Below are 25,721 nucleotides of genomic sequence, written 5' to 3'. Positions count from 1 at the left end.
CCACTCAAAGCGCTTTACAGGTAATGGGGACTCCCCTCCACCACCACCACCAATGTGCAGCCCCCACCTGGATGATGCGACAGCAGCCACAGTGCGCCAGAATGCTCACCACACATCAGCTATCAGTGGGGAGGAGAATAGAGTAATGAAGCCCATTCATAGATGGGGATTATTAGGAGGTTATTATTCGTAAGGGCCATTGGGAAATTTGGCCAGGACACCAATACACCAATACTCTTTTCGAGAAATGCCATGGGATTTTTAATGACCACAGAGAGTCAGGACCTCGGTTTTACATCGCATCCGCAGGACGGCGCCTTTTTACAGTATAGTCTCCCCATCGCTATTCTGGGACATTAGGACCCACCTAAACTGCAGGATGAGCACCCCCTGCTGGCCCCATTAACACCTCTTCTAGCAGCAACCTTAGTTTTTCCCAGGAGTCTCCCATCCAGGTACTGACCAGGCTTACACCTGCTGAGTTTCAGTGAGGCTGCCACTTGTGAGTTACAGGGTGATATAGCTGCTGGCTACGCTTAGAGTGTTTGTTTCTGGGCTGTGTTGCTCTTCATTGTTATCATAACACCAAGAGTGACTCATTGAAGAGAAAGTGATGTTTGATCTGTACACAACCGGTAACTGTTGCCAGAGAGCAATAGCAATAGTTGTATAAGTGAATTTATTGCTGATTTTATATTGCTTATCCCTAGCAAGCAATGTTCTGTATATGTGGTTTTTATTTTGAGTCACATAATGTCGGTTTAGTCTTATCCATTACTGATCATTTCCAGTTTAAAAGAATAAACAATCTGCAAATTAAGAAATAAGGTGAGCTGTCAGAAAGTGCTGAATGTTAGTTTTATGAGCAGATTCTAGTGTTTCTAATCCCTAATCCCAGAGTGTATGGAACTTTAAATTCAGCACTTTACCAAGCGATATGCATGCAAGTGCCTTACACATGTCTTCAGACCTTCACACAGTTTTCCTATTTTATTGTTTTAAAGCTGGCAGTCACAGCATTTCAAGTAGCCAGTACTATGTGTTACAGTATATACAGAATCCGTACAACACATTACAAAATGAAAGTAAAAAAATATATAATACGAAAGAAAAAATAAGACATAATGACTGCATGAGTACTCATACTGGCAGCTAACATACTCTCATACTCAGACATGATACTCATTAATGTCATCATGTCCAGTATAAAAGTTATTAATCTTAAATTAACAGGGTTTTCCTTCTTTTAGATGAAGAGAAGAAGTCTGTGCCCCGGAGTTTCAAATCCTTTTCCACAGCCTCAGGCAAGGACACATGTTCAAGTGAGTTTACAAAATGCGTCTGTATGTTGATAAAATACATCAGTTCTTACATTTTGTTTCACAAATAACAAATACAGTCAGCGCACTAAACCAGACAGTAGCTGAGATGTATTTTGCTTTGATGTTGATAAGATGTGTCAAACCAATCTCTAGACTACTGGCCCCTCAGGCTGGTTGGGTTTGTATCTCTGTGTCTGTTAATCAGATTTGTTTTGTTCTCTAGACTACTGGCCCCTCAGACTGGTCGGAGGAGAAGGTGACTGCTCTGGGAGGGTGGAGGTATATCACAATGGCTCCTGGGGGACAGTCTGTGATGACTCCTGGGACCCACAGGATGCCCAGGTGGTCTGCAGACAGCTGGGCTGTGGAGATGCAGTGAGCGCAGTGGGAAATGCATCATTCGGACCAGGGAATGGCACCATCTGGCTGGACGAGGTGAACTGCAGGGGCAGTGAGCTCCACTTGTGGGACTGTTGGCACCCTCCCCTGGGACAGAGCGACTGTCTGCACAAGGAGGACGCTGGGGTCACCTGTACAGGTGAGTGGGAGCAGCTGGAGGTCCCAGGGTGTTGAGAGCTGCTCTCAGTACAGGAATACAGATGTACAGATGCAGCCATTCAAAATGCGCGGTAAAAACCCGCGGTACAGTAACTTACCCACAAGCCACCGCCGGGCACCGGAGGGCACCGCGGTAAGTGATTTGCTGGCCAAAATGACCGACAGGGGCACTCGTGGTGCATTGGTTGGTAGTGCAAAGATTTAATCATTTAATGTCTTTACTGTGCACATTTTAATCCGCTTAGTTTTGAATATTTATATGGATTTTACCACTAAAGGGAAATTTTAGTAGCTGAGCATAAAAAGAAGAGGAGCATAACGCATCTGAAGGTCATAAATGATATTAATTTAGGAACATAAACATTACTGTATGTATGTAAACTGTACTGTGTATGGCTGGTCTTGGTAGTTTAAAGAAAAAATACACACCAGTCTTCCATTTCTCCCTAAACATTTTAAGCATGAAAGTTTTATGAAACGGTACCCAAATATGCGATTGCTGTATAGAATGAATTTTAATTTAAAAAAATTATTTAACACGAACATTAAGCTGTTTACATCTTCCGCCTGAGAACAGGCACCCGTTGCTACCCAATGCAGAAACACAGCCACTAACTAGCAAAGAGAGGACATTAGCTACCCAATATGATAAAGAAATAAATGATTATTTTGTTTATTTCTTTTGCACATTTATTTGAACATTTCCATCGATTGTACAAGCACTTGGAAACTGTCCAATCCCTAGTTCATCAGGCATTTTACCGGTCTGGCGCCGGTCTGTGTCTTCCAGGATATAATGCCAGCGAACTCTTGTTTTTATGTCCACTATAACAGACAATCTCCTTTGCTTTTAACCGAGCGTTTAATAATTTCCTAAAATGAAAATGATTTACTTTATTTCCCTCACGGGATCAATAAAAGTATCTATCATCTGTCTAAACTATGGGACAGACTTCTGGGGTCTCCCCATACCAGAGATTATGGTAGGGCTTCAGAATGGTGATTGGCTGACACCATCTGACACCCCTCTGATTGGAGAAAAAAGACGTGCTGGTTTGCTATACATACCGTACCAGGAAGAGGATTTCTTTCCATTCAAAACGTGTATTTTAAAAGTTTAAGAAGTAAAAACCTTACAGCGTTCACAGATTTCTAAACTGATCAGGATCGTTATCTTTGTCTTATGCATAATAATGTTCACCGCTCTGTCCAGCAAATTAATAATAAACTTTATTTTATATAGCGTTTTAAACGAATAAGTAATTAGATTGCACATAAACCTAATCACTTGTTTTTTCTTTTTATTTAGGCTCAGATTTCAACTATAGATCGTATTATTAATAACCATAATAACAACCAACCAACAAAAACAACCATATAAACATAATACCAACCAAAAACATAGATAACAACCACAATACAAAATCAAATATATCAAACCATTTTACTCTCGCAAAGTCCTTTAATTATCATAATCCCGCCCCTTATGCAAAACCAAACCTTCCTCCCAACCCAGTTTATCCTGTTTATCATAAACAAAATCCACCTCAATTTTCAACATAAAGCATTACACAAAATCAATACCTCAACACTCCATACTCAACAACGATAATTCACAAACAGCCAGAACATGTAACTACACATTCCCAAACAGACCTAATTTCCATAGCCCCTTATGCAAAACCAACATCCCTCCCCTGTTCTCTCCCTCCCCTGGCGGTTGTAATTGTTTTTATTTTCAAATAAATTTTAGCAAAGTCATGTATTTTAAAAATATTAAGATTTTTATTTTTATGTCTTTATTTGTGGTTTCATTAGTGACAAAGGCTAAACTTTCTTGGAAAAATGTCTTTTATGTAAACCATGTTTGCTATTAATTCATTCAGGGCTAAAATATGTTCATTGTCTTCTAATGAAAGAAGGATTCCTTTCGCCGTAGTCGGGTTGAAATTAGAAGCTTGCCACGCCCGGACTGTTACACCAACGCATTAGCATGTTAAAGCGATTTCATTGAGGAGCCTAGCCTTTAACTAGTAAGTACTGTACTTACTGGGTTTTTGAGGGGGGGGGGGTGTCTTTCGCTGGAAATCTCGCCTCCTACTTTGAAAATACCCGTGAAACCGGTTCAATTCGTCACAGCCAGCACTCCTGCAGAGAGGGGGGTTGTACTTGCAGTGTATACAGTACACGCGTTATGCTCTTCGTTAATGTCTAAGCCGGAACATATCATTATATCTCATTTTGTATTTCTTAAAAAAAAATCGTTTTCCCAGCCTAACAGTATTGTTTTTAACCTGTAAAGCGCTTTGAGGAGCCACCTTTAAAGGCGCCATATACAATAAAGTTCATTATTATTACTATTGTAAATTTGCTGGACAGAGAGGTGAACATTATTACACAGAAGACAAAGATAGCGATTTACGTTGCATTGTGTATCGTGCTGCTTTAATACAGTTTTAAATAATTAAAAGTCTAAACAGTATCAGCTTTATTTATGGGTTTTAAATAAAGGTGATTTAAACGCGATTTAAATCAATATAAATGTTTATATTGTAACGCATAGGTGACTATTCATTGTTATCAAAATGACTTAAATTCGATCATGTTGTGATATTTAGAAATATACATTTGTTTGGTGCGAGTGAAGTTTTATTTAATCTCTGAGCCATACTGATTCTTCTGGAAGCCAGTTTCCGCCAGGGAGTAAAAAAAAAAACACACTATGGTATTCTCTCCAATACAGTGCAGTTAAAAACATACCTCCGATGCTGCTCCTAAATGAATATCGTTTATGACCATCAGAAGCTTTATGCTCCTTTTCTTTTTTCCAGTGGATTGAACAGGGAGAGGCATTTCATGATGTACTTTTCACTGATGAAACAACAGTGGCTCTGGAACAGTTTTCAACCATGTCGTTTTATAAAAAGGGGAGATTTTTTTACACGTTACTGAAGCTAAAAGTTTAGCCTTTGTCACTAATGTAACCACTAAATAAAGACATATAGAAATCCCTATGTTACAGACTGTATATGGCTGGTATTGGTAGTTTAAAGAAAAAATACACACCAGTATTCCACTTTCTCCCTAAACATTTTAAGCATCAGAGTCTTACATGTGGTTATTTCGGAAACGTTTGTACGTGCTCCTTCTGACCATGTTACTGTTTACTGTTACTGACCATATTAAGTTTAAGTGCCTGTGGGCACTTTTCCTGTCCGTGGGGGGTGGACCGTCTTTCATTAGAAGGTTAGTCTGTTCTACTCTGAGAATGTAGAGGGGGTGGAAAGTGCCCGCGGTCATTTAATTAGTATTAAAATTCGCACTGATTCCCTTGCGAAGATACGGACATAGGAATATTCGTGCGTGGTCAAAAAATGGCATAAAAACGACAAAGTGAAGGCTGTGAAAACATTCACAATGTACTTTATACACAAAGCAAATATACCCCCCCCCCCTCTCAATTCAATTCAAGCTGCTTTATTAGCACGACAGATGGGTACAATCAGTGTTGGGTATTTACTTTGCTTTGAGATGCCACTTTTAAAGGTGATATATAAAATCAAGGCTTTAACTTGCTTTAACTCCGCAAGTCTGAGTTCTTGTGTCTGTCCTATCCGAACCCGAAAGTATTACAATATGTATCTTTATAGCAGGTGGTGTACAGCTTTTTAGTATAGATTACACTTTTCTAAAATGTATTTAAAAAATAAAAACGATTACAATCTAATCTTTCCACGTTTGATCCCAAAATAAATCTTAGAAGATACTAGATACTTAGAAGACAAAGATATCAATTTATGTTGCATTTGTCTGATTGTGAATCAAAAAACATATATTTAAACCCGCATTTGCGATTTAAATCAAAACGTTATTTAAATCAATATAAATGTTTATATTGTAACGCCTAGGTGACTATTCATTGTTATTAAAATGACTTAAATTCGATCATGTTGTGATATTTAGAAATATAAATTTGTTTGGTGCGAGTGAGGTTTTATTTAATCTCTGACTCAGTGATGGCCTGGCATGGTGAGGTGCGCTGGCAGCTATGTGGTGTTACGCAGTGGTGGCCTGACATGGTGAGGTGCGCTGGCAGCTGTATGATGCAGTGGTGGCCTGGCACGGTGAGGTGCGCTTGCAGCTATGTGACGCAGTGGTGGCCTGGCACGGTGAGGTGAGGTGCTGGCAGCTGTGTGATGCAGTGGTGGTCGGGTATGTAGAGGTGCACTGGCAGCTGTGTGTTGTGACGCAGTGGTGGCCTGGCACGGTGAGGTGCGCTGGCAGCTGTGTGATGCAGTGGTGGCCTGGCACGGTGAGGTGCGCTGACAGCTGTGTGGTGTGGCGCAGTTGTGGCCTGGCACGGTGAAGTGTGCTGGCAGCTGTGTGATGCAGTGGTGGCCTGGCACGGTGAGGTGCGCTGGCAGGTGGGTGATGCAGTGGTGGCCTGGCACCGTGAGGTGCGCTGGCAGCTGTGTGGTGTGACGCAGTAGTGGCCTGGCACGGTGAAGTGCGCTGGCAGCTGTGTGGTGTGACACAGTGGTGGCCTGGCACGGTGAAGTGCGCTGGCAGCTGTGTGGTGTGACGCAGTGGTGGCCTGGTACGGTGAGGTGCGCTGGCAGCTGTGTGGTGTGACGCAGTGGTGGCCTGGCACGGTGAAGTGCGCTGGCAGCTGTGTGGTGTGACGCAGTGGTGGCCTGGTACGGTGAGGTGCGCTGGCAGCTGTGTGGTGTGACGCTGTAGTGGCCTGGCACGGTTACATGCGCTGGCAGCTGTGTGGTGTGACGCAGTGATGGTCTGGCATGGTGAGGTGCGCTGGCAGCTATGTGGTGTTACGCAGTGGTGGCCTGACACGGTGAGGTGCCCTGGCAGCTGTATGATGCAGTGGTGGCCTGGCACGGTGAGGTGCGCTTGCAGCTATGTGACGCAGTGGTGGCCTGGCACGGTGAGGTGCGCTGGCAGCTGTGTGATGCAGTGGTGGTCGGGTATGTAGAGGTGCACTGGCAGCTGTGTGTTGTGACGCAGGGGTGGCCTGGCACGGTGAGGTGCGCTGGTATATAATTAATATATTCATGTGCATCCAACACACAGTTCAACGCTAGCAATTACACAAAATCTAAAATATGAGCTCTACTTGCCACTTACAATACCAACAGTACCAGCTAACTTTAGTAGTGACATTTTCATGGATCTTTTTAACAAAAAAATTTACAACATCAGACTTCAGACACAATTAAACAGGCCTCAAAAAAGGCTGGTACAAACATTTTCAGCATGGTGAAACATGGTGAACATTTCCACCACTGCGTCACACCACACAGCTGCCAGCGCACCTCACCGTGCCAGGCCACCACTGCATCACCCAGCTGCCAGCGCACCTCACCGTGCTAGGCCACCACTGCATCACACAGCTGCCAGCGCACCTCACCGTGCAAGGCCACCACTGCGTCACACCACACAGCTGCCAGCGCACTTCACCGTGCCAGGCCACAACTGCGCCACACCACACAGCTGTCAGCGCACCTCACCGTGCCAGGCCACCACTGCATCACACAGCTGCCAGCGCACCTCACCGTGCCAGGCCACCACTGCGTCACATAGCTGCAAGCGCACCTCACCGTGCCAGGCCACCACTGCGTCACACATATTTCAGCGCCATATATTTCATGGATATTATGGAATATAATGGATGGATATATTAGTTATCTTTCTAGTTCACAGGTTTGCATGCATAATTTAATTTTGAAAGCCACTGAGACATCAGGTACTACTGTTGTATTTATGAAAAAGAAACAAACCAAAAAACATACTAACAACTGTGCCATCCTACTCCTTAGTTAATACATTTTATTATTCATAAACAGTTAACATTGTTAGCAAAATATTTTGAATTATATTTAACCCTATTTTTTCTTTAGTTTTGTATTTAACTTATTATTATATGATAGTCAGACTTAATGTATATTTGAACAATGAAAATATATTTTTACAAGATTTTACATTAAGCACTTAAAATTAATATGGTTAATAATAGTAAACTGTAACATGCTGTAACAAGATCGGTTAAACTGCGAAGAAAATGCTTTCAGAGAAAATGTTTCAGGTGTGAAGAACATAGATCTCCAATGCAATTTCAACCAAACCTGTTCCCACACACCCTGCCCCCACTACCATTAGAATATACACAAAGCACTCAAATCTTTCGAGCTAATGATCAGGTGACCCGAGAGAGAGCGAGAGAAACACCAAGGGGTGCGGAACCAGGGAACTATTTACATGGAAAACGGGCGATCTCCCCAGACTGTCCGCCCGTTTCACTGTTACCTGGATACCTCTTTATTTAGAACTCACTAACACTGATTTTTAGTTTAGAAGGATTCAAGTAGGGTTTTAGATGAAAGGCAGCGACCTTAATCAAGCCCAAATCATAATTGAACCCATTCAGAGCCTACATTACATTTTAGCGTTTCATTCTGAGCAGAAGACCCTCACACCTGAAGAAGGGGGAGGTGTTTTTCGCTGGAAATCTCGCCTGCTTCTACTTTACAACCAGAGTGCTGGCTGTGACGAATTAAACCGGTATTACAGGTTTCAATCACAGACCATGTGACATGGGAGTCAGGAAACTAACACACAGCGCCACCGGATTTGATAACGCTATAAAAACGCTATAAAATAATGTGACTAGGCACAGAACAAGTTTACAGCACAGTACAATAATAAATGCTGACCATGACTTTAGAAGCATAAATTGCCTTACACTCAATTTAAACACAAGCTGTCTTTAGCCCTCTAAGCTGGTTCATACAGAAATGTAGAGATCCAGGCTCAGAACACACAGCTTCATTAGCGAATACATATGCAGGACAACTAGAGAAGACGTTTTACAGAGGATGGATTTTTAGAAACATCCCATCAGTGACATCACTGAAGTCAACTCCTAGGTACTGTAACTGTCGTGTGGATAGTTTCACAAGAATCAGACAAAGGTTTAAGCATCGCTTGTTCTAGATAAACCTGCAAAAAAAAAAACAACAACCCATAATGTACTTCTTTGCGGCTCTGTTTGCCCAAATCATATATTCACAACGTGAAATCTAGAAAATAATATAACGTAACCAAAATCCGCAATATGGAAACAGAACCTGTGTAATTGTTGATAGATGATGTACTCGTAACATTTTTTCAAGACAAACTACAACATTTAAAAAATGACTTGTATGTACTTGATATCTCTAATCAATCCACAGGTCCCAGCACAAAACGAAACTAAAACGCATACCGTTTCGCGCTTCTTATTAGTTGCTCAAAAGTAATTTGACCGTATGAAATGCGTAATATAAACCTAGAAACATATACGTGAGCAGTACTTAAGCACTGTAGTATCGGTGTTAAGACATACCTCTCAAATACTGTAAATCAAGTTAAAAATATCTCAAGACCGATTCTGGTCATAATGAAACCATGTTTCGTGTATGTTTTCTTTAAAGTACCGAGACCAGCCATATACTGTATGTTTATGTTCCAAAATTAATATCGTTTATGGCCTTCATACGCGTTGCAGTATGCTCCTATTCTTTTTATGCTCAGCTACTAAGATTTCCCTTCAGTGGTAAAATTAGATATGAATATTCAATACTTAAACGGGCACAGTTAAGACATTAAATATACATATACATACTGTATACAGTACAGTTTGCATACGGTAATATGTTTATGTTCCTAAATCAATCTCTTTTATGAGCATGTGAAAGGCATGGTGAATCACTGTACTTTGCATGATTGGAAACAAATGCGTGATTGCGAAATGCTGTGGTGTTACTTTTACAAAGACGGTCAATGAAAAAAAGAATGTTGACCAGGGCAATACTTTGAGTTTACACTTACAGCTTGTCCAAGGTCATTCATTATTAATACTATTAGTAATATCTTCGTTAAAGACTTTGATGGCCACAGCTCAAACATGAGAGGTTGAGCTTTATTAGCTCCACCTTGCGGAAATTCCGGATACTATTATTTTGCTTGTCGTATTATAGGAGAATTTACGGTAACTCGCGGTATTTACCGGTAGCTTGCGGTAGACTGCGTACAGCGTACTGCAAAATAATGCGGTATCGCCCGGGCATTTTGAATGGCTGCATCTGTACAATACAAACAAGAGCACATATAACGTATCAAGAAAATCATCAGGGGCACATGCTATAATACAATTACACTTTATGAAAAACGATTACACAAGGTAAATAAAGATAAGGTCCGCACAGCTTGTTCTTACATTTCGAAAGAGTCCGTAAATACCCCTTTACGTCTATTTTGAACTGTTCAAATGTAGGACTCTTCCCAGACCATTTCACTTTATACCACATTCCTAAACGAGGATGCATCTCCTGTTTTAGAACTATTTTGGCCGTGTGGCTTATACAACACACCCACAGTATTCTAATGGTGGACTGCAGATCTGTGCTATAGTTCAGTCGAATTCGAAGGATCCAGCAATCGTACTGGATTTGACTGGGATTCTGAAATGTCTCTTGCAAAAGTATTCGGGTTTGCTTGAACCTTTGATAAAAAAAGTGATCTGATCTGAAACTACCCAGCTTACAATCTCTGAGGTAGTTGTCACTAAACTCGGACGTGATGTGGCACACATGTGCCGTGTGCCTTTACTTTTGTAAAAAACTGGTATCGGGAAAAGTTTCTTAATATTTCTTTTGATTAGCATGCAAGAAAATGTGATCATTACCTATGGAATTTCCCGCCAGCGTGGAGCTTGAATTCACAACCTTGAGATTCAGTGTTCAAGAGTCACAGAAGAGGTCGGCCTGGTCTTCAGTTTGCCAACGATAAGCTCCGGCGGTGCTCCTCTGTAAAGCAGATTGTTCGGATCGGTTATGTGGGACGGCACTTCGATACTAAGATCGTTTGCAGCACACGCATGGTTTCCCCCCTTCACGCAAAAAACATAGACGAAGGAAGCTCTCTTGTCTTGGGCTGCTGACTCCCGGATTTAAAGCGCTCTGGGTGCCAGCTAAGTCTCTAACAAGCACACTATAAAGACAGGAATTACACTTTGCTCAAGTCACGCATGGAATGGCGAGGCTACTTGTTCCAATATTATCTAGTCACACCTCATATGGTGCCGATTCCTGGTTTTCATTTAAGAAAGAGCACTGCAAACACTGTAAACAGTGCAAAACGTGTGATGAAAGAAGTCTTTCCCCCCCTTTGTCTAAAGCAGAACACAGCGGAGTCATGCCGAGGGTTGTGAGATCAAGATTTCAGTGGAGCACTGTCGTCTACGTCTTTAGCTACATGAGTTGGACATCCTCTTGTACATGGAAAGCAGATTGAGATCCTCTGACATGAAAAGTGCCAGATAAAAGCCATTTCTCATCCTTTCTCTTAGTGGTGGAGCTATCGCATGTAAATGAGGCAACTTGCAAGGCGAGCAGGCTCGGTGCACACCGAACGCAGATGTCTCAGAGCAGTTGAGACGTGTCCAAGTGGCTGTCAAAGGACAGCACTTTGCCGGCGCCGTGGCTTAGTTGGCTAAAGCGCCTGTCTAGTAAACAGGAGATCCTGGGTCCGATTCCCAGCGGTGCCTTTCTTCCTGTCTTACTGTACAGAATTTATCCTTACGGGCAAATCCCATCCCTTTTAATTCAGGTGAATGCAAGTGTTCGTTTCCTTTCTGGAACAACTTGTTTTGAAAGAAATCTATACAGCTTGCGAAAGATGAAACACAAATCTTGCTTATCAGTGAAGTGAATTGTACGAGAAACAGGAGGAATCTTTTCTCTCCTATGGAGCATGAGCTGAATCAGGAATGAGACATTTCGTGTGTTTGTGCATATGTCAACGCATGACCTACATCGTAAAACTAAAACTAAATTAAAAACTAACATTAAGTTTTCAGAGACATTCATTTATATACAAACAAGAGATAGACAAAGCAATAATTCTACATTAACTTGTCCTGCACTGATCAGACTAATTGAAATGGTCTGATTCAGAGCCTGTGCAGCTCGTGCTAATACAACATTTTCCTTTGATTTCCTTTGAGGGTGGAGTTGTCTTTAAAATCTGGATTAAATAAAAAGGAGTGACGTCAGTGTAAAACAGCTTTCCTTCTTGGGGAACAACGGTTGTGTTCCATATTTCTAATTATTTTGGTTTCAAGATAGCAATTTAGTATGTAACATAAAATCCAACTGGATAAAGCTGTTACACGTCATTTACAATGGTCTTTCAACTAATAGCCCGTGCAGGGATCAAACCCCAGCTGTTGGTACGAGTTGCGTAAGGCTCTGCAACATGCAGATGAGAAACTAACCTCTGCTTCTTCATTATATACACAGTGAGCTATATACGCGGGCTTACTGCCCCCTACAGGCTCTGTATTTGATTGCGGTACAAGACCGGCCGTGGAGAAATGAAGTGAGGAGGGTGTGTTCATTAAAAGGCTCATAGCATCCCTGGATGGTCTCAAACCACCACCCTTTTGGTTAACAACCAAGCCACAAAGACTCATGTACAGCTTAACACTTCTCGGTCTCGGTGTAAGTGATACACTCCGTAAAATTTCTGGAGAATCATTTGTTTTTAAAGGAAAATCGCCAACAGCGGCAGAGATCTATTGGAGTTTTTTCATTCTATACTGCAATTTCTGAAGGGTAACCTGTGAAAATACGAATTTTGACGAGAAGGGATGGACATATAAGGTCAGTAGGCTTGGGGAATTGGACCTTATGGTGAAGGCTGCGGGCTCGGCATCAGCAGAACCTGATCAATATCGGTTGACTCTGATATACTTTGACAACTTAACTTCTGGATTTAGAGACATTTACCTTAGTGTCGGTATACTAAGATGTTTTGGTAACGAGGAAGGAGGGACAAAGCAAATTGGCAGAATGTGTGCTATTTTGTTGACTACAAGTCCTCACATGCCAGAGGGACTTGTTCAATATTAAAAAAAAACGTAACAGTATAATCTCTTGTACTTCACAATTTAATAGTGTCTGTTACATTGTGTCTCACACCTCAGTGTCAGAATTGTGAGACGAGTTTGTAATCAGGAGGGAGGGCCATAGCAATTCAGCAGAAATTGCATTCACCTTTTCCCAATGCATTCTCACATGCCATTTTCTCACATGCCAGAGGGTCATATTTTTAAAATGGTATCATAAAATGTCCTGAAGTTCAGGATTTTGACAGTCTGTTGTATTGTGTCTCACACCTTGATGTCAGAAATATGAGACGATTTTAAAATCAGGAGGGAGGGCCCTAGCAATATAGCAAACATTGCATTTACCATTTGACAATGTATTCTCTCATGCCATGTTCAGAAGGTCGTATTTAAAAAACGGTACAGTACAATGTCCTGAAGTTCAGGATTTTGATAGTCTTTTCCATTGTCTCTCACACATCTGTGTCAGAATTTTTAGACATTTTTATAACCAGGAGGTAGGTTGGATCACCCTCTGCTCATCCTCAGTTAACCATATAGTCTCATATGCCATGTTGTAAATGTCCCATTTAAAACTGCTATATTAAAATTTCTTGTAAAATGCAAGAGTTTGAGACTTTTTATGATCAGAAGGCAAGGTCCTGGAAAATATGCAGAAAGTGCCAGTGAATTTACGTTTTGCCTTTGTCTTATTTACTCCTGGTATAACATGCCAGTTTGTTTTATTGTGAGTTGTGTTTCTGAAATGTGTTTCATACAAAAATGCAATTTGGACAGTCTCTACTTACATATTCCCCTTTACTGAGGAAATGTACAGTAATACATCCGGATAAGTATTTTTAAAAATGACTGTAGAGAGCCATCTACAGGCGAAAGACGACATAACATCACAGCAGCAGCATTTAAGATGGAACGAAAAACGCAAAGCAGCAGCTGGCGAATAAGAAGCCAGCTTCAGCCTCGTTAATGCAATAGCATTAGGTGAGGTGGAAAAATATTTCTTGCTCTGAATCTTAACATTTTTATAGGAGGTGTTCTAGGACTTCTTGCCTCAGAAAAAAAAAAAACTGCCAGTACATCACTTATTTCTACTCCATCAATAGCAGCAGTGTTATCAGTACTGAGCCCTAAATGTAGGTCCTATCATCATATAAAAAGTCGAAAGTATCGACTGCATTCAACTGATAAAATGTATCTTCTATGAGAGTTATATCTTTATCCAAAATACATCGGAAACAAATTTGCACGTTTTTTGGGGGGGATCCTGAAGACTGAGACTCAAAACTTTTTTTTTCCTTCTTTCCAGGAGGAAGGATTATTCAGATGCAAACATTGTCCCAAAATCAATGTACTCTCCATTGATATTCAAATTCTCAAATTCTTCATCTGAACGTCGATATTGAAATATGATATCGTACAAATTGTGGTTTTCTTTTTAAAGCAAATTTTATGCTTTAAATTAAATAAATTGTATTTATTATGAATGTGCCGGAATTTTTTCAGTACTTTAGAGGGTTCTGCCATTTTAGATGTTATGCTGTTCCTGTCTGATTTATCAAATGTGTCATTTAAATCTCCAGTCATTTCTATATCAGTCTGAAGGCCTTGCAGTAAAGATTGCAATTCATCCAAAAATGCCAATTTTCCCACTGGTGATACATACAAGGAAATGAATGTATATTTTCCCCCCAAATCAACAAATTTAAGATCAAATACCTCCCTCATCTGCAGGTGGAGATAATAATGTCAGAATAAATACAGGTTTAAAAGTCAGGAGCATTGATAGTCCTATTTTAAAATGACACTAAAATGCTCACAATATATTAAAAAGCTCTGTAAAATGCAAAAATAATAAAAAAAATATTAAAACAAGGTAAAAAGAAATAATACACAGTTATAAAGCTCAGGAATTATCAATGTGAAGTTACAATGGGTTGATTGTGTTTCATGTGATTTAAAAAATAAAATGTTTGCAAAAAATCCACTTACAATATGCTAAAAATGGCAAGAATACTTAACCTTTTACTACCAGTGACATATTTAGCCAATGTCCACCTGGAATTTCCTCCCCCTTAAACATTTGTTATATCTCTGCAGCAGAACATAGCAGGAGCCTGGTTCAGGTCTTAAATTGAAGCTAACCCCCTTGGCTTTGAGTGTGAATAGTCAAATTTCTTATATTTCTTAATGTGTCCACTCAGCAGACAAACATATGAAAAAAAAAACAAAAAAAAACAGCTGGCGAACATTTTTTTTTGGTCTTCAGAGGTCAGAGTTTTCAACTGTATGCATGTCAAGGGCCTGGGAATGATTTGAAAACCTTGTTCTAGGTGGCTACTAGCTTGGATAAAAATTTGGGACAAATGGATCAATTAGAAAAAATTCTACATCATGTTTTGTGAAGACTGGACCTGGAATGAAATTTCACGCCTATAATAAAAAATCATAAAAATATTGAAAATAATAAGAATAAAAACCATTGCAATTGCTATAAAAACCTTAAGACACTGCTAGAGAGCCTTTACCTGCTGTTATGCAATGAAAAAAAACCTCAGAGTTGCCTTCTGGTATGAAAAAAAAGGAGCACTGATAAGAAACTGATAAAAAAATGATTGATTATCCCTTCTGAGTCAATGATTGACAGCTAAAAATGCAGCCTGAAGCTTCTAGAGGAAGTCTCACCCCCTAAGGGCTCTGAATGGCTGAAAATACAAAGAATGACAGCGGTTTTTACCAATCAAATCGCCTTATTTCTGGCGCTCGTTCTTCAAACATTTATTACGTAATCAGTAACGTTTACTAGTCTCTAGCTCTTGAGATAAACTAGTCTGGGTTATTTTGGATATATATCATGCTCCAGAATAAGGTAAAAACATGGGATATATATTTATATGCTGGTTTTTGCTTTTGCGGTTTTGTTGGTAAAAATGTATGATATTGACATGCTGGGCTGGCCAGGTGATCGGGTGTTTTTATTGGGATTCTGCTAGTTCATTAATTTATTGGTTTATTGCATAATAGTGTCATGTCTGTGGAAACAAACTTTATGATTTTGTTGTGGTGATATTTGAGAATACGTGCATGTGAGAAAATTTGTGGAGCGGTTTCAAACAAACGTTGTTTATCTCGCGTTTATCTTAAAAATAATAAGTGTCATCTGGGGAGACAGGAGTGGTCCTCGGTGACCGCGATCCGGACTAAGTTAACAGGTGTTTAATTTAAAAAAAAAACAAGTTAAAAATAAATGCTAAATGGGTTTAACATTCAGGAATGTAATATGTCAGATGCTTACGATAAGTGATGCTGGTGTTTCGTGTGATTTAGCGAATTCAAAAAAATATTCATTTTAAAAACGGCAAGAGCTCGTATGAAAAAAAAGTTCCTAAGTATCTTTGTTACAACAGCCGCGCCACAACTATTCAGATACTGTACATCAGAAAAGTACCTGAACTTGACTGGTTTATATTCAGTTATGTGCATTGGGAACGAAAGGGAGACTTAGATGGATTTTATTAGGGTTTTAGGAATCAGAACATTTATTTTTACACGTTTATGCCTACGAGCAGAAATAACTTCCTGCTTTCAGCGCTTTTTTTGTTTCTGCTTGTAACCTCGAACAGAGAAACCCAGTACTGACTCACAGAAACACCCCGGAGTTTCTGTGTTTCTGGGATTTAAGAGGGATGTATGCAGCGGTGTTACGAGTCTGGAAGGAGGAGACGCGCATTCCGCACGGGGAGCATAGAGCAATGAGCCGCACCTGCTGCGCGCTGAGTCCTGTCCTATATAACCGCTGAGCACGGACACACAGAGCCTCCAGCCAGTGTTGGAGATTTATGATTTCAATGTTTCCTTTTGAGCAGAAGATGGATTTCTTCCTCTAGTTAAAGTTATTGGAGTTGTGGTTACTGTGCTAGACCGTCGGGAATAAAGATAAGAGTGCTTTCTTGATACTTCACAAGAGTATACATAATTCACGAGCTGTATTAAAAAAAATGAACTGGAAGAAAAGCAATAGGGCTGGAGTTTATAGACTGTGATGCAAATACGAGAGTAGGAGAGGAGGGGACTAGTTCAGGAGCACAACCGGCCCTCTCCTGCCCATTCTCCCACCAGGGTCTGTTGTAACCCAGTGTGAAATTCAGCTCCTTGCAGTTCAGCTTTTGATCACTCAGCTGCTTTGCCCTGGGAATATGGGGCAAATAAAGGAGATACCAACCAGACTAGAGGGAGAGTTTTTATTCCCAAGGGATGACTTGTTTTACAACAGCAGACAACTTAAAGAAAAAAAAAACCTCTGTTCTGCTGCTCCAGGTTGGTTCCACTGGGAACAAGTGTGGCCAGGAGCTCATGAACAGTAATTAGGGGTTGTTTCCACAAGGGGGGCTGGAGTAAGTTAGATGTCAAGGGCAATAAAACTCATTAGACCTAACTGACCAGTTAAAGTGAGTTGTTCTGCTTTCTGCACAGAAACCAGTGCTCTCTTCTCAATGTGTGGGTGAGTCTGTCAGTGATATAACAGCTAGGCAGGACTGCCACTGTGGTCTATTTCATCACCTGTGACCCCATCTTCCAAAGACAACAGTCCAATCTAGCATAGAGTGTCCCGGACTGATAGTGACTGACAAATAGTGACCCCTTAATGGAGGAAACTTTAGCTTTTGTAGGTAATTATACCACTTGACAATGTTACAGGTGTTGGGGGGGGGGGACCCCTAGTGATCCCACAGTCTCACATAGACAATGGCCAGTCTACACAAACCTCCAGTCAACACAGCCCTGACCCCTGTTATGTCACCCAGGTCTACACTGTGAGACAATGATTATTTAGGAAAATTGTAAGGAATGCATTCCAAAGCAGTCAATGGAAGTATGGAATTAAAATAGTCAAGTCTTGATAAATAGAGTATATTATCTATTTATTATACCTTTACATTGTGACAAAAACAAATTTCAAGTCCATTTATGAGCACACACAGCATATTAAAGATGGGTCTCTGCACTGTAAAGGAATCTCAGTAACTTTAGCTAAAAAACCTGAAATGTCATTTCTTTTACTGCTTGTTCTTTAAGGTACTAACTCATTGACATTATGTAGATTAAAATAAGACTATTCACAAAGAAAAAGCATTTATCACAAATGTATCATGCCAAATAAACTCTAGTAATCAAGAGCAATTAAGAAAAGGAAACAAAACCATCTTTTGAGGATGCCAGATAGAAATGTAAACACACACTCAAACGTGGGGCCAATCTTACCAGAAATCAATTAACCCACCAATGATCTTGGACTGATGTCTGAAAACCAGAGCAAACAGTACAATATTAAGGTACTAAAGCTATTAGTAGAACAGATCTAGCTTCTCAACATAATACTTATGTCTGAACTTCATTGAATAGTGACACTTCAATCTTTCATATTCAATATTTTTCACAAAATCAACAGCTGAGAACAGACCGCCATATACCTTTATCCAGTGGTTTTCAGAGCAGAGACATCCGTGTGGGCAAGAGTTCTTTCCCTGAGGTCCACTGCACGTCAGCTAACCACGTTCTGGCTGGGTCGTGTGTACTCCTGGGAACGTCGCCTGTAATGAATATTGGGGACTTTGTACAAATTAATAACGTGAGCATATTAATATGATTTGTGTTGAAGCCAAACATAGACAATCACTGTTAAAACTTGAATTCAACCTCCAGTGTCTGCTTTTGAAATGCTGATCATCACCCGTCTTCTGGCTTCTAGATGCACGTGTTAATGGATATTTCTTGTCTTCTTTTTTTTCCCCCCATATGCTCTTCTCTGTATCATTAAGTACTTCTGGGTCATTTCATGTACCTCGTGGCATCTTGGCTGGTGGTGAATGGCAGGCAGCTGCTCTAAAAATAACATGCCTATTAATATGATGTTGAAGACAAAACCAAAACAATACAACTTTGTTTTGCACTTTAAAATTTATCACAAGCTTGTCATATTTACAGTCATCAACTGATTTAGGCTGCTGTTCCTGTGAAAAATGTCCTTTGTTTAAGAAAGATTCAATTTAAAATCTTTAGGTTTTAAATATAAACCACTGGCAATATGGTAATCACTTTTACAACTTTTAAGAAGTTGCAAGATAGCTCTACAACTATGTTGTCCTTAACCTATTCAGAAACTACCACTAATATTGTAAGAAATTGTTCTCTAGACTCTAGATCTTGTGGGCTCTGTTCTCGATGAATTGGAAAGGTGTCGTTCATGAAGTCCAGTACTCTGTCGATCTCTCTCTTACCAAGAGACTACCCATCTAACGCTGCAGGAAACTCCAGTGCCTGGTTTGGGAATGCCGTGCTATTCAGATTCTGTCAATAAATTTCAAGAATGGTTCACCTTTTTGTTTACACTGTGGCATTTCTTTGCAGTAACAATTGAGTGGGATAGTTATCTGCCTTCTATACTCTTCTGAAAATCATGTATCTTTTTAGCAGTCCCATATCCCTTCCTTATATCCTTGCTGATGAGAATGAGAAATGCTATTTTCAAGACATTAACACGAATATAATTTTTACATTAATTCCAAGGTACAAGAAAATGAATATCTTCAAAATATGCACTTTAATATACTTACTTAGTTTCTTTTTTGGAAATGGTCAGTGAACCAACCACTCCAGAGCTTGTCCTTCACCTTGAAATTATTTCCTGGAAATGCTGTAATCACAGAGGAGCTCTTCTCCCCTCAACAATGTCCCTTTTTGTCACAGACAGAATTATGACAGGCTGTTCGTTGATTATAAATGACTTTCTTACAGCCCTTACATTGTCTTTTCTCTTTGATGGATTTATCCATCTTCCGATTTGCCTCCTTATCCGGGAGGCAGGCTCAGTGTTTTTCACGAGCATCAATGCAGTTTTTGTGCAGGTTCATCTGAAAAGAAAAGACATCTCATGTCTCCCTCTGTCATCTGTGAGCTTCAGCAGTTGTCTTTGTGATGACCTTGCCATTGTAATCACACACCACCTCTCCCTTCTGGAAACACCTGGAAGTCACAAACTTCTTCCCCTTCACAGGATCGTCAGTGATGCTCAGGCCTTCCCAGATTTGATACTTTATCAACTTTTTAATTTGCATGCCATTTGGTGGCAGTCCTGTGTTGGGCTTCCACTTCTCAAGCACTTCAGACACTGTTGATACATTGGCTGACCAGTCCATCTTCTCCGTCTCCTTTCACAGCTGCTGACCTGGGCAGTACAGCGCAGTTTAGTGAAGTAAAGATGAAACGGCTGATAAAACACAAATAAAATGCAATTAAGGTACATTCCAGATTTTCTTAAATACCGTACATGATTGGAGCTATGCAGGTGGAGGTCTTTTGTTCGGTATTAACATGGATTTTAATTGGCTTCTATGAAAATTGGCCATGGTGTGAGTGAGTCCTGTGATGGACTGGTGTCACATTATGGGTGATACAGTACTTTGCATCCACTGCTTGCCAGGATGGTTCCAGTTCTACCACAACCCTGAATTGAGTGGATGGGTATATCAATGTAGCCATCAACTTGCATGTTCCTCTTCTTCACTCAATGCAAGGGAAGCCAGCTGTTGTTTGAGGTTTTGTGCTCTTTAATAGGAATTATGACCATTTTTGTGCCCACTTGTTGAAACAACACTTTCTTTGCACCCATTCCTCAACCTGTAATAGCGAGAAAATAAAAATGAATACACCAAACTGTAAAAATCCCATATATGTAATTTCTTACTTTTGTTGTATGAAAGTATTCTTACTGTCATGTTCTTTACCACCCCTGGGTGCTACAGGTGCTTCAGCTGGAGAAAGACCTGCAGGTAATACAGTACAAGAAGCTGCTCAGGCAAGGTGATGTCTTGCCCAGTCTGTGCAACACATCTCTCTTTGCAACACTTTGCAACACCTTCCAGCAATCCTTCGTACTTGGTTCTGGACTCTGCAACTGTCTATATCTGTGGGAGAAATTAATACTCATCAACTTTTTTTGTATTCAGATTAAAAGTACAACTGAAAGAAGTTTTAAAATGAAAATGACCTATTTTTAGTAATCTCTTGGCAACATTCTTACTGTTCTTCTTCTGAATATCCTTTAGGATACTTTGGAAGTTGATGAGGAGGTTAGCCAGGCTGGGATCCTCTACTTTCACACTGATATCATTTAGGATGTAGCCCGGAAAATGGTTTATGTTCTTAATATAATTAGCAATGATTTGGTGAGACAGTCCAGTGGTCTTCATTTGGTTACAATAATTGTTGTTTTGGATAGGCCCTTTACAAAGTTTAAGGAAGATGCAGATGGATCCATAAAAACAGGAATCTGGAAACATTTTCTACCTGACAAATGTAGAGTCACTATGTTTATGGCTGAGATTTCACATGGGTGAATTTTAAGCTAAGGAGTAAAAACATGTGCTATGGAAATATCACTGCTCAATTTTAAATGCCTTTAAAAATAAATACCTCCTGAGAGCAATCTGCCACTCCAAGATCCTTGGTAAGGTCCTGTTTAAACCCAGCCAGGTGAGGAGCATCCAGGGAGTGCGTTCTGTCCAGTCCAGCCTGGGTCACCGTCTTCCTGAGAGCCTGCTGATGGCTTTTAAGAACTGGGGAGACAGTAGGAATACAAAATACACATTTAAACATTTTTACTTCGAAGACAAACTAGAATACAAGTATAAAACAAAAGATACTTTTGACAAAAATAGAAAGTTCTCCAGAACTCACATCTTCCCCTTCCTCTTCCACTTCAGTCTCTGGCATCTCTTCCTCCTGGACAGCAGCCTCTTGCTCAGGGCATCTGGACCACTGGTATATCATTTTAACATACCCTTACATAAAGGTAAAGGTTAGAAATGAAACAGAAGAAGCCTTATAAATTATAAATATCTTACCTTGCTGATGTGTCTTCAGGATTCCACATAAAACAGTCCATGGACTCCGCCAGTCTCACATTCTCACCACACATGAGCCCTATGCTCTTGCAATCCCCGACCTGCCCATTCCTCAGGTGATTCAACAAGTCCTTCCTGGCCTGGAGAAGGAACTTGCTGATCTCCTCTGCTGAGGCTCATTTCATACACACCTTCTTTAGGTGAAGAGGAAACTGGTCAAATGTCTTCAGGCAGGTCTTGCACACCAGAGGAATCCTCATGGGTCTCTTTTGAAAATAAATAACTTTTGTGTAAAGGAACAAGTCAAGACTGTTTCAGTTTCTTAACCGAGCCTTAATTTTCTCTCCAATAGCTTCACCATATTGTTTATTGTATTTTTATCAGAATTATACCTTGCTCTAAATTAATGACTTTATAAAACAACTTAACTCTTACTTGGTCTTGTTCGCAGTCTTTCCAGTAGAAGTCGTTGTAGAATTTAAAAACTGCTGTGATAATTTGATCTGCCCGAGTGTCCTTCCATAACCCAGTATTGATAGCTTGTGTACTGTAGGGTCCAAAGGTGGTGTTCTGCAATTTCCTCCCATAATGTTTCTTTGATCAGTTGGAAGCAAGTGTGAAAGCTTCCTCCCAGTGGGGAAGCTCAAGATCCTCTAGTTGTATGACAGATTTTGCTCTTCGAGGATCTGCAGTGTGGTGTGAAGCCAATTTTTGGCATTGCTTACCAGCTTCAAATATGTAAGTTTGGGTGGCTTGGCAGGTTTTATGAGTTCCTCGGTCTTCCGTCGTAGGCTGGCGGGTGCTCGGTTCTCCCGTCCAATAAAACTGCTGTGTTTTGTAAATGGTGGACTGTTTGGATCATTTTGTAGATGATCCTGGTTCCTTGTTGGAAGGTATCCTGTCTGTTTGACATGTTTGTTGTGTAGGCAGTGTGGAGGGTAACCGTACGGTTGCGTGCGTTGTCAACTCTGGATTGATCCATACTTACCATTTAAATGCCTAAAGCTTCGTTGACACCGTTAGGTTTCCACTGTTAGGCAGCTTTACCTCTGTAGAATCTGTGGCTCCATAGGAAGACAATCTTGCCTTTCTGTGTGTCGCTATGTTTCTGCCTGGGTCTTCTTCAGGCATTGTTCTGGGACACTGTGTCCATGCTGGCCTGTTTTTATCCTGTTTTGTAAGGGGCAGTGTGTTGTAGTTCCTCCTAGGGGGCTAGTTTGTATCCTATGGTCTGTGTTCCTTCTGTACGTTTCTGTATGAGTAGGTGCAGTTTCAGTTGGTGAATGGGTTTCTGCTTTCCCTGGTGGGGATTATGCATGGACCATTAACATCTCAATAGGCAATCAGGGTCTTTTGTTTTCCTCCCTAGTAGGACTGTGCAAGCTGTGCGAGTTTCCATAGCTGATTGGTTTCAGTTATTCTTCTGTTTGTTGCGTGTTAGTATGGTGAAGAGTTCCAGTCCCTGTAGGATCTGGCTAGTTAGGAGAGGGGAACAAAGCTCCTTCTCCCAGATTTTATCCGAGAGGGGGCCATCTGGGACAAGGAGAGCACTCTCCTTCCAACGACTAAAACCCTCCCGGTTTTTCTGATGTTCAGGTCTTGTGTAAAGATAGTATTAAGTCTTTTGATCCACTCCCTTTCCTTTTTCTTTCTTTCTATCTCTGTCCAGTTGGGGTTGCTTTCCAGTCCCGTGGTTCCTGATGTACCTGGGTTCGGATGGAGTTACCCGTTCCCCCCACATAGGTCACCCCGCACTTTTTGCACTGGATGCTGTAGATGGCGTTATTGATGTTTTCTGAGAGTGCCCTTTGCAACTGGAAGATTTCTTTAGTTTCTTTGTTTTGGATCATTGTTTTCTGTTATGAAATGTTTGGCTCTTGGTGTATATGATCTGTTTTGTACAGGTTTTAGCTTGCTTTGGACTAATTAATGCTGAAGGTTTTTGTTTTTTTCTGTGTGCAGATATGATTTTGTGCTCCCTTAGTATGTTTGTGTTTTCTAATATCATGGTTTTTGGTTGGTTTTTATGCTGAGTTGAGAATATGATGTGTTGAGGGGTATTTTTCTGTCATCTGGAGTTTTTCTATTTAGAAATGTTTGTGCCACATTTTTGAGGAAACTTTGTGTGTATCTTCTCTGGCATAAAGCTGGGAAGAGTGTGTATTTGGCTTCCTCAAAGTCTTGTTGTTGTGTACAGATTTTGTGTTAGTGTAGGAGTTGTGATTTTACCAGTCTTTTTAAAGTATGTTTTGGGTGGAAGCTATCCTTGTGCAGTAAGCCGTGTGAATGTGTCTTTGAAAAATACCTTGATGTCCAGTTTGTCTGTGTTGTTGAAGGAAGAAACCTTGTATGTGGTGGTGTCTAGGAAGTCTATCAGGCTACCATGCTTGGTGTATTTGAGTTTAATGGACCTGTGGTGTGTGGTGAGGGTGTTAATGATTTCTTGTAAGGCTTGATATGTGCTGCCTATATGTTTATTTTTTATATCTTTGCCCTGGGATGGACTGGTGTCCTTTCCAGGGTGTAGCCTCCCATGTGTCTATTTCTTGCCACGTTTTAAAGTGGAGTTACAATCTTACTATTTTTACAGTTTTAAATTGACATTTACAAATGTATATTGAAGCAGCTACCCACCTGAACTAAACTATGTCAGCATGTGTAGTCTGCAAAGGAACAAGTAATAGATTTATTCCATACTGAAAAGAGAAGAGAGAAAACTCAATGTTTCGGCTGTGAAGCCTTCTTCAGGTGTGAGAAAGACAGGGCAGATTACAAAGATTAAATAGCACAGAAGAACAAAAGCTGGGAGAGGGGAGGAGGCAGGAGCAGCAGAGAGGCCACACAGGAAGTGCAAAATGGAGAGAGGTGAAGAAAGTCAAAACCTGCAAGAGAATAGAGAAGATTACATTAAAATAAGTCAGTCATTGAAGATCCTGGCTATTTGAGGTGAAAAGAAAAACTATGGGCTTGGAGAAATCTTTAACCTTCCCAGCCCTAATATGTTCTCTGAAGCATTCTCCTAGTCTCCTTTCGGTTTCCCAAATGTAGATAGCTGGGCATTTTTTGCAAGAGATACAGTAAATGAGATACAGGATGTTGTCAGGGTTATCCGGAATTGTCCTGTGATGCCCTGAATGTCGTTAGATATGTATTTGCCAGTGATGCAGCGAGTGCTATTGCAGGGGAAGGTGCTGAGTGTGAGGGAGCTGTGAACAAGAAGCTTATGTGGTGGTCAGCGATAAGAGATGATTGGGCGGTCGGAAAAAAGAGTACCAATGGAGGGATCGTCCTGTAAAATGTAGTCATTGTTAATGATGGTCCTGGGGATAGAAATTGGGTTAGGGTGGTAGGGAAGCACCGAGGGAATGCAGTTGTGAGACTGGGAGTTCCTGATTGAGTTGATGATCCGAGGGCTGTTTTTATAAAGCGACACCTTTCATCAAACATTTTGACAGGTACCACGCCCCCTTTTTCAGCCAATGGGAGGCCGCCATGGGCAGATGTCCTGCCCCCTTATCGGCCAATGGTGCAATGTTATGGGCGGATGTCCCGCCCCCTCGAGAGCCAATGGTGTGTCATAATGAGTGTTGTTGTCCCGCCTTCCACCCCTAGCAGCCCCAGGCCTCAGGGTCCAAATGCCCACCACCGCATCCCCTTCGATTTATAAATAAGTGTGTGAAAGAGCGTATTAGCAACGAGGGATGGAAGGTGATCATGTCTGCTGCAGGTTTGAATGCAATCTATTATAACCCTAGGGAATCGGCGGTGTGGGAAGTCTGGTGAGTGCCGCGAGTTTCTGGGATGTGAGCGCACGCACGCACGCACGCACGCACGCACGCACGCACGCACACATGCACACTGACTGACTGACTGAGTAAAGTGTCACAGAAAGAACTCGCAGGACAAATAGCATGTGAAATGTGAACCACTTTATTTCATCAGTAGGTTTTAAATTACAGAAACATCCCAGTATACACT

General features: G+C 40.8%; 1 protein-coding gene and 1 non-coding gene across 2 annotated transcripts in view; both read left to right on the top strand.

Annotated features, from left to right (window-relative positions):
* The window catches only part of LOC148825809 (scavenger receptor cysteine-rich type 1 protein M130-like), a 29,491-nt gene extending 18,840 nt beyond the window's left edge, over window positions 1-10,651 (top strand). Inside the window, exons 14-16 of the mRNA XM_088926344.1 lie at window positions 1,251-1,322; window positions 1,546-1,880; window positions 10,583-10,651. Of these exons, the coding sequence (XP_088782470.1) occupies window positions 1,251-1,322; window positions 1,546-1,880; window positions 10,583-10,651 (476 nt within the window). The remainder of the gene's footprint in view (window positions 1-1,250; window positions 1,323-1,545; window positions 1,881-10,582) is intronic.
* A 756-nt stretch (window positions 10,652-11,407) lies between these two features.
* trnat-agu (transfer RNA threonine (anticodon AGU)) lies at window positions 11,408-11,481 on the top strand. The gene has a single exon. It is a non-coding gene; the product is annotated as a tRNA-Thr (tRNA).
* Window positions 11,482-25,721: the final 14,240 nt, after the last annotated feature.

The sequence above is a fragment of the Atractosteus spatula genome, chromosome 10, assembly GCF_055471065.1.
Source record: "Atractosteus spatula isolate fAtrSpa1 chromosome 10, fAtrSpa1.hap1, whole genome shotgun sequence".
In the NCBI taxonomy this organism is placed as follows: Eukaryota; Metazoa; Chordata; class Actinopteri; order Semionotiformes; family Lepisosteidae; genus Atractosteus; species Atractosteus spatula.
Note: the sequence above shows the minus strand (reverse complement) of the source record. Positions and strands in the feature narration are given on the sequence as shown.